This window comes from Excalfactoria chinensis, chromosome 1 (genome assembly GCF_039878825.1).
Source record: "Excalfactoria chinensis isolate bCotChi1 chromosome 1, bCotChi1.hap2, whole genome shotgun sequence".
In the NCBI taxonomy this organism is placed as follows: Eukaryota; Metazoa; Chordata; class Aves; order Galliformes; family Phasianidae; genus Excalfactoria; species Excalfactoria chinensis.
The window spans coordinates 130,453,276-130,462,256 of record NC_092825.1 but is presented as its reverse complement, the minus strand read 5'-3'; the positions used below and the strand labels follow the sequence as shown (position 1 = coordinate 130,462,256).

General features: G+C 56.4%; 2 protein-coding genes across 2 annotated transcripts; both read right to left on the bottom strand.

Moving 5' to 3' along the window:
• Positions 1 to 488: 488 nt before the first annotated feature.
• Positions 489 to 1,955, bottom strand: LOC140254669 (uncharacterized). Its single transcript, XM_072341513.1, has 4 exons — positions 1,924 to 1,955; positions 1,594 to 1,707; positions 1,324 to 1,442; positions 489 to 1,159 (listed from the first exon to the last, which is right to left on the bottom strand). Exons 1-4 carry the CDS (start codon positions 1,953 to 1,955, stop codon positions 489 to 491), a joined length of 936 nt encoding a protein of 311 aa, XP_072197614.1.
• A 4,623-nt stretch (positions 1,956 to 6,578) lies between these two features.
• LOC140254614 (uncharacterized) lies at positions 6,579 to 8,045 on the bottom strand. The gene is made up of 4 exons (XM_072341379.1): positions 8,014 to 8,045; positions 7,684 to 7,797; positions 7,414 to 7,532; positions 6,579 to 7,249 (listed from the first exon to the last, which is right to left on the bottom strand). The coding sequence occupies exons 1-4, from the start codon at positions 8,043 to 8,045 to the stop codon at positions 6,579 to 6,581; spliced, it is 936 nt and encodes a 311-aa protein (XP_072197480.1).
• Between the last annotated feature and the right edge of the window lie 936 nt (positions 8,046 to 8,981).

The window sequence follows — 8,981 nt, the reverse complement described above, 5'->3', positions numbered from 1 at the left end:
CCTCCCCAGCTGTAGGGCCCTGCACTTAGCCTTCTTGAACCTCATCTAGTTCTGCTGCACCCAATTACCCTGGCTGCCCAGTTACTGCCCAGCAGCCTTTGCACAACCACGGGGAAGGTGCTGAGGAGGAGAAAACCCTGTGATCCCAGCGCCTACGTCTGCCCAGCTCAGCACAAGCTGAGAAAAGGAAGCCAACAAAGAAATGTATGGGGGATGGTTGGGTTTATTGTGCTGGACAATTGTTTGTTGTGTTGGACTGGAGCCAGCACATGGTACTGGCCCACGGCTGGTTCCATGCCACATATTTTTGGGCTGATTTTAGGGGGGGACGTTGGGTGTTGGATTGATGTTGGACCAAGGAATGGCTTTGTGCCCGAACACACAGCACTGTTGGAATCACTTTCCTGATGTAATTTTGGGGTGGATGGGGGTTGGGGGATGCTGCCTTGATGTTGGCTCCAGGATGGATGCTGGCTTTGATGTTGGATTCATTCCTGGGACAGCCTCTGCCGTCTCCTGCAGCCTCTTCGGAGCCGGCGGTGGGCATTTGGGGCTCGATGTGCCTCCGAGGGACGGCTTCGCATGCGGGCTTCCCGTGGCTGCCTGGACCATTCCTCAGCATCTGAATGCAGGGAAGCCCTGAAGGACCTCCGTGTTGCTGGTCTGGAGGTGCTGCGGGCTCTGCTCAGAGCAGCTGGAGCTGGTGTGCGCCTGCTGCCTTGAGGTCTTCTTGCCCGGCTTTGGGAACCTGGGGCCCGACCTTGCAGCGGGGAGCGGCTTCGTGTCCGGCTCATTCCCCGCTGCCTGGGACGCCTTCTGCGTGCAGCCGCAGCGGCTGCTCTGGAGGCTCTTGATGTGTCCCGTCTGGTGGAGGTGTGGGAGCTGCCTTCAGTGCCTGAGGTGATCGTATGGCTGCTCCCATGGTGTGCTGGGACATCCTCGTGTCCAACCTGAAGTCCAGGAACAGCTGAGAAGATCACCCCACCTTCTGTTCCCAGCTCGCTGATCTCTGGCAGCAGGAAACAGTGTGATGGCCCCGATGCTGCCTGGCTGCTTTGGATGGGCTGGCTGTCCTCAGGTTCCTGGGGGCTGTGGGATGGCTGCAGGCTCTCCTGGCTGGCAGTGCTGAGTGCAGCAAGCACCGAGATGGTGCTGGCGGCTGTAAGGGGAGGCGGGAAGGTTAGCGGGAGGAACGTGTAGCCCCGGGTAGGGACAGGCTGCCATCCCTCCTGGGGCAAACAGACTCTGGCTGAGCTGCCCTGAGCACGAGCTGCCAGGCTTTGCCTGGCCCAGCCCGCTGCCATGCAACTCATTGAGCCTTACAGGTTCCCAGGCCAGCACATCTGTCGCAGTCCCACGTGTTCCTTCTGATGCACGAGTGGGAGCACTCTCGGTGGGTGTTCTCCGCTCCACAGGAGCTGCACAGGATCAGCTGCCAGGGCCTGGGGAAGCAAAGGGGTTGTGGGCGTGAGGACTAAGCCAGCCAAGCCAGGGAGTGCCTGGCACATCTCTGGTGCTCAGCCCTTGCTCTCCCAGCGTGTGCTCAGGCTGAGATCCCCCGCAGAGGCCCAGACAGCTGCTGCGCTCACTCACCCCTCTTCTTCTGCCTGCCACCTGCCTCCATGGTAAAAGCACACGACGGCATCACAGCGCCTGTGCCTCCGTACAACTGGTGTGTACACGGAACTGTCCTCCCATTCTGGTTTTCTACAAGAGAATGGAGGGAAAGTGATGAGTCCCCAGCGTCCCCAGCACGAGACCCAAGGTCATCCCATCTCATCCAGCCCAACCCCATTTCCAGCTCCTCCATGAAGCTGAGGCACCATGTGCTCCTGGGACAGCCAAGGGGGAGGCCTGCCAAGACACTGCATGGACAGGCCCAGTGCTCGTGCCTTCTCCATCCTTTCGCAGAAGGACACCAACCTGTCTGGGACACGGATCCCCAGGATGGACATTTCAATACGAAACAGGCCGTTGTCCTGACAGCCAGGGCACCGGAAGCACGCAGTGCCATCATTCAAGGCCTGTCGCTGCAGGAGAAGCACAAGCAAGGTGAGCGTGAGCGGTGCCTGGTGCTGCTGAGCAGCAAGCGTGCCTGCAGGGTGAGGGGAGGGCTCCTACCTGGATGCATCCGCGGTGGAACCAGGCACGATGGCACGATGAGCATTCCAGGGTGTGGTAGGATGCTGTGTTCCCCACAGTCCCCTGGCAGATGCTGCAGGTGGTGCCTTTTTCTGGAGCTGCTGTCTGTCGAGGGCGGTGCTCCCAACAGAAGGACCTGGGGGAAGATGGAAGGGATGGGCACGCTGAGAAATGCTGTGAGGAGGGCAGAGGGGCAGGATGGAGACCCCAGGCCCTGGCTCAGGCTGTGACAGGCTGCCGGGAGCTGTCCCTGCGGGATCCTCCCTGGCTTGGAGGCTGCTGACAGCCCTTACCTGTGCTGCCCAAAGAACTGGGTGACGCATTGCCCGTCCTTGGCACAGGGCAGGTGGAAGCTCCGTTGGCAGCCACTCTCTGCGCATGTGATGGCCGCCCCCCTCTCACCACAAACGCAGCATTGCTGGAAAGAGCAGAAGGGCCAAATTCAGCGGCCAACTCTGGGCCTTCACGGGCAGCCCCACAGCTCTGGGCTGGGCACGGGGTGTGGGAATTGCTGGGACACGCTCTACAAAGCAGCCTGGCTGACCGGGGTCATCTTCTATGGGCAGGACTTCTTTTGGGATGGGGTTGGAAGGGCTGCAATTGCTTTCTTTGGGTTCAGGCTAAGCAGGTGTGAGCCCATCCTGGCACAAATCTACCTGCTCCGTTCAGGTCCTCACCTGCTGGTATGCCTGCTTGACCTTGCGCGTGAGGGCGGCATTGTCAATGCCCACAGTTCCCTCCGGTGTGGGTCTCTCATCAAAAGAGATGTTGGCAAACATCTGGAGGAGAGAAAAGAGCAGGATCTCATGAGGCCAGGAAGGAGGGCAGCATCCCAGCGGGAAGCGCTCAGGATCGCTTGAGGGAACTCACCAAGCAGAACTCATGGATCCAAAACCAAATCTGGTCAAACGTGCGCCCGACGATGTTATGGTCAACATCTGTGCAGCCACACAGCACGCACGCTGCAGAGGAGAGAGCAAATGTGAGCAGCAGTGATCACCTGGTGGGGCCAGGTGTCCCCAATGGGACCCTCACTCCTGCTCTGTGCCTGCCGTGCTGGCTGGAGTAGGTGGAGTGGAAGGGGCCGTGGCAGGCCCACCCAAGGCAGCCACAGCCAGTGCTGGGCCTGTCTGGGAGCTCCTGCCTGCCCCTTCCTCCCCTCCCAGCTCTCAGCCGCAGGCAGAGCCCCAGCACCCCTCTGCCCAGCGTCGGGAGCTGTGCACAGGGATGTTGTGGCCTCACCTGGCCCCTCCGAGCTGGAGGCCTTCCTCTTCCGATCGGACATGATGTGCGCTAGCAGTGAGCACTGCGAGAGTCCCTGCTCTCTCCTCGCTTCACCAAACCGCACTGATGCTCGGCCTGAGCCCGGCAGCCTTTGCTCTGCTCCAGCTCCACGCGTCACAATGGCCGCTCCCTGACACCCACTGTGACATCACGGTCACCGCCCCATGGCAGCTGTGGGCGCGGGCCCTTGGCTCCCAAGCAAGATGGTGGCCGCCCCACAGCTTCTCTGGGCAACCTTGGAAAGAATTGCTTCCCAACACGCTCTGTTGATCGCCCCTCTTTCTGTCAAAACCGTGCCCACTATTATCTCAGATGATGCTAACTCACAGAACGTACCACTCAATAAAGAACCACGTTTCCATGTGAAACAAACAACAAAAAAAGCCACTGAGATCAAGGCTGATGTTTCTGTTTCTCTTCTAACTCTTGATCCAGCACAGCCCATCACAGAATCACAGAATGACCTGGGTTGGAAGGGACCTCAAGGATCATGAAGTTCCAACCCCCCTGCCTGGCAGGGACACCAGACTTCCAGATTTACTAGATCAGGTTACCCAGGGCCCCATCCAACCTGGCCTTGAACACCTCCAACGTCCCTGCGCAGCCTGTTCCAGTAATTCCCCCCCTTGCTCAACACCTTTCTCCACGGTTGTCCACTTGCTTGGGTAACACACCATATCTCCCTTGGAAGGATACCTCTCCTTCACGGCTGACAAGGATCACCTCCAGGAGGTGGAAACGGCCAGTATTACCTCAGATTATGCTAATTCACAGAACAGACCGCTCAATAAAGAATCTGATCTTCCTGGTCTTATCTCTACACATACAAACTATGTCCCTAGATTCTTCCCGGGCTTCTTTGGTTGTTGCTGCTTTACTTGCAGCTTTGCTATTAACTTTTAATTTTCAAGTGATGTTAGTTAATTATCTAAAATATATACAATTCTCTCCATTTTGGACAACTGGCCGAGACTGGTTACTCAGCTAAACTCCTCAGCAACTACTTCTTTGAGCAATTACCAGATATTTTCACATCACACGTACTGTTTTCTATGTCTAACTTTGTGTTGAGTGAATAGGCCCATGGTTTTGGGTTTTGGGGGAGCTGGATTTATACTCCTTTTCTTCCGTTATCTTTAATACACATTGCTTCTGTACTTGTGTATATGGAGATCACTCCGAGGGTAATGGCTGATATTTCTTTCAGTCATAAATGCCACGCAGACAGTGAGCACCATAGCAGTATTTTATATAGGAAATTCTCAGCTAAAAGCACTGTGTTTTGACACAGCCACCACCATTAGCTCTGCATTCTCTCCAGTCATGAACAAGAGCCTGCAGGCTGTGCTCATGAAAATCTGCACCAGCAGAGGTGATCTACTTACACTGTTGCCACTCCTGAGTGGCACCATCTACCACCTCACTGTGCTCGCATATACAGTTTGTTCTCTAGATAAGTTCAACAAGCATCAGTGAATGTCACTGAATGTCCATTTTTGTCCACATTAATTTCATTGCACTCTTTTGCTTCATGCACATTTCCACGTCAGATGCTGTTTTATCAGGCTGCTCCTCTTCTGCCATCTATCACAGGCTGACAGCTACTGGTGAAATAGTGGTGGAAAGGTTCCATCTCTACTGCCATACCACCAACATCTGCCTCAGATGTCGTGGTTCAACATAATTAAATAGGAAGTATTGCTTTTGGAGCAGCCATCACATATAGTACATGGAATAAAAGGCAGAGCCACTGGCCACCAGGGAACCCAGATCCTTCCCCACAGAGGTCGCCTCCAGCAGGTTGTCATGGTTTTGTGCTGTGGCTGTCAATATTCTACATCATGACATCATGTGCAGTATGAATCACGAAACTGGGGTACAAATAGTGGCAAACTGTTTTGATGGTATAAGAAAGTGTAGTTGTTAATGGCATACAGAAGTATAATCGGGGGTATGTGGAAGTGTAATAGAGGGTATGTGGAAGTGTAACAGAGGTTATGAGGAAGGGTAATAGAGGGTATGTGCAAGTGTGATTGAGGGTATGTGGAAGTGTAATAGAGAATATTTGGAAGTGTAATAGAGGGTATGTGGAAGTGTAACAGAGGGCATGTGGACGTGTAATAGAGGGAATGTGGAAGTGTGGAAGGTTCATGCTCCAGATCCGTGGAATGGCAGCATCCCGAGTACTCAGCTCTTGGAGGAGAACTACATATCCCAGGGGATGACGTGGCCAGAAACGAATCACCGGAGGAGGACACATATATAATCTCGCTCCCAAGCTAGAAAGCTCTCTCTTTCGCTCTGTCTCTCTCAGAGCACACCGGCCCTGTCATCTCTCTCTCTCGCAACGTTCCAGCCCGTCGCCAGAGATCATAGTAGGCCTCCTGGTTCTCGGGGACTCTTTTTTCTCTCTTTCTCTTTTTCTCTCTCTCTCTCTCTGTCTTGTTTGAATTATTAGCTGCAATTATATGGTCTCATCTTGTGTTATCTTGTATTCCAATATCGTATTGAGTAAAGTAAGTTTTCTCCTTAGATTGCTGCCACTCTTTTTGTCCATTTCCCTCCTTCCCTTCATTACCAGGGGCAGCAGCCTGTGTCACAGGTAAATCTAGGTAACCTGCGACACAGGTCAGCTCCTACCATTCCAGAAGCATCTGCTTCTTCCTCCCCAGCTGTAGGGCCCTGCACTTAGCCTTCTTGAACCTCATCTAGTTCTGCTGCACCCAATTACCCTGGCTGCCCAGTTACTGCCCAGCAGCCTTTGCACAACCACGGGGAAGGTGCTGAGGAGGAGAAAACCCTGTGATCCCAGCGCCTACGTCTGCCCAGCTCAGCACAAGCGGAGAAAAGGAAGCCAACAAAGAAATGTATGGGGGATGGTTGGGTTTATTGTGTTGGACAATTGTTTGTTGTGTTGGACTGGAGCCAGCACATGGTACTGGCCCACGGCTGGTTCCATGCCACATAGTTTTGGGCTGATTTTAGGGGGGGACATTGGGTGTTGGATTGATGTTGGACCAAGGAATGGCTTCGTGCCCGAACACACAGCACTGTTGGAATCACTTTCCTGATGTAATTTTGGGGGTGGATGGGAGTTGGGGGATGCTGCCTTGATGTTGGCTCCAGGATGGATGCTGGCTTTGATGTTGGATTCATTCCTGGGGCAGCCTCTGCCGTCTCCTGCAGCCTCTTCGGAGCCGGCGGTGGGCATTTGGGGCTCGATGTGCCTCCGAGGGACGGCTTCGCATGCGGGCTTCCCGTGGCTGCCTGGACCATTCCTCAGCATCTGAATGCAGGGAAGCCCTGAAGGACCTCCGTGTTGCTGGTCTGGAGGTGCTGCGGGCTCTGCTCAGAGCAGCTGGAGCTGGTGTGCGCCTGCTGCCTTGAGGTCTTCTTGCCCGGCTTTGGGAACCTGGGGCCCGACCTTGCAGCGGGGAGCGGCTTCGTGTCCGGCTCATTCCCCGCTGCCTGGGACGCCTTCTGCGTGCAGCCGCAGCGGCTGCTCTGGAGGCTCTTGATGTGTCCCGTCTGGTGGAGGTGTGGGAGCTGCCTTCAGTGCCTGAGGTGATCGTATGGCTGCTCCCATGGTGTGCTGGGACATCCTCGTGTCCAACCTGAAGTCCAGGAACAGCTGAGAAGATCACCCCACCTTCTGTTCCCAGCTCGCTGATCTCTGGCAGCAGGAAACAGTGTGATGGCCCCGATGCTGCCTGGCTGCTTTGGATGGGCTGGCTGTCCTCAGGTTCCTGGGGGCTGTGGGATGGCTGCAGGCTCTCCTGGCTGGCAGTGCTGAGTGCAGCAAGCACCGAGATGGTGCTGGCGGCTGTAAGGGGAGGCGGGAAGGTTAGCGGGAGGAACGTGTAGCCCCGGGTAGGGACAGGCTGCCATCCCTCCTGGGGCAAACAGACTCTGGCTGAGCTGCCCTGAGCACGAGCTGCCAGGCTTTGCCTGGCCCAGCCCGCTGCCATGCAACTCATTGAGCCTTACAGGTTCCCAGGCCAGCACATCTGTCGCAGTCCCACGTGTTCCTTCTGATGCACGAGTGGGAGCACTCTCGGTGGGTGTTCTCCGCTCCACAGGAGCTGCACAGGATCAGCTGCCAGGGCCTGGGGAAGCAAAGGGGTTGTGGGCGTGAGGACTAAGCCAGCCAAGCCAGGGAGTGCCTGGCACATCTCTGGTGCTCAGCCCTTGCTCTCCCAGCGTGTGCTCAGGCTGAGATCCCCCGCAGAGGCCCAGACAGCTGCTGCGCTCACTCACCCCTCTTCTTCTGCCTGCCACCTGCCTCCATGGTAAAAGCACACGACGGCATCACAGCGCCTGTGCCTCCGTACAACTGGTGTGTACACGGAACTGTCCTCCCATTCTGGTTTTCTACAAGAGAATGGAGGGAAAGTGATGAGTCCCCAGCGTCCCCAGCACGAGACCCAAGGTCATCCCATCTCATCCAGCCCAACCCCATTTCCAGCTCCTCCATGAAGCTGAGGCACCATGTGCTCCTGGGACAGCCAAGGGGGAGGCCTGCCAAGACACTGCATGGACAGGCCCAGTGCTCGTGCCTTCTCCATGCTTTTGCAGAAGGACACCAACCTGTCTGGGACACGGATCCCCAGGATGGACATTTCAATACGAAACAGGCCGTTGTCCTGACAGCCAGGGCACCGGAAGCACGCAGTGCCATCATTCAAGGCCTGTCGCTGCAGGAGAAGCACAAGCAAGGTGAGCGTGAGCGGTGCCTGGTGCTGCTGAGCAGCAAGCGTGCCTGCAGGGTGAGGGGAGGGCTCCTACCTGGATGCATCCGCGGTGGAACCAGGCACGATGGCACGATGAGCATTCCAGGGTGTGGTAGGATGCCGTGTTCCCCACAGTCCCCTGGCAGATGCTGCAGGTGGTGCCTTTTTCTGGAGCTGCTGTCTGTCGAGGGCGGTGCTCCCAACAGAAGGACCTGGGGGAAGATGGAAGGGATGGGCACGCTGAGAAATGCTGTGAGGAGGGCAGAGGGGCAGGATGGAGACCTCAGGCCCTGGCTCAGGTTGTGACAGGCTGCCGGGAGCTGTCCCTGCGGGATCCTCCCTGGCTTGGCTGCTGCTGACAGCCCTTACCTGTGCTGCCCAAAGAACTGGGTGATGCATTGCCCGTCCTTGGCACAGGGCAGGTGGAAGCTCCGTTGGCAGCCACTCTCTGCGCATGTGATGGCCGCCCCCCTCTCGCCACAAACGCAGCATTGCTGGAAAGAGCAGAACGGCCAAATTCAGCGGCCCACTCTGGGCCTTCACGGGCAGCCCCACAGCTCTGGGCTGGGCACGGGGTGTGGGAATTGCTGGGACACGCTCTACAAAGCAGCCTGGGTGACCGGGGTCATCTTCTATGGGCAGGACTTCTTTTGGGATGGGGTTGGAAGGGCTGCAATTGCTTTCTTTGGGTTCAGGCTAAGCAGGTGTGAGCCCATCCTGGCACAAATCTACCTGCTCCGTTCAGGTCCTCACCTGCTGGTATGCCTGCTTGACCTTGCGCGTGAGGGCGGCATTGTCAATGCCCACAGTTCCCTCCGGTGTGGG

Coding starts and splice junctions, on each gene's coding strand:
- LOC140254614 (XM_072341379.1), bottom strand. CDS start 8,045: ATGTCCATCCTGGGGATCCGTGTCCCAGACAG. Junction 7,533..7,683: donor TGGCAGGCAGAAGAAGAGGG/GTGAGTGAGCGC, acceptor TTGCTTCCCCAG/GCCCTGGCAGCTGATCCTGT. Junction 7,250..7,413: donor ATGTGCTGGCCTGGGAACCT/GTAAGGCTCAAT, acceptor CTCCCCTTACAG/CCGCCAGCACCATCTCGGTG.
- LOC140254669 (XM_072341513.1), bottom strand. CDS start 1,955: ATGTCCATCCTGGGGATCCGTGTCCCAGACAG. Junction 1,708..1,923: donor GGGATCCGTGTCCCAGACAG/GTTGGTGTCCTT, acceptor ATTCTCTTGTAG/AAAACCAGAATGGGAGGACA. Junction 1,160..1,323: donor ATGTGCTGGCCTGGGAACCT/GTAAGGCTCAAT, acceptor CTCCCCTTACAG/CCGCCAGCACCATCTCGGTG.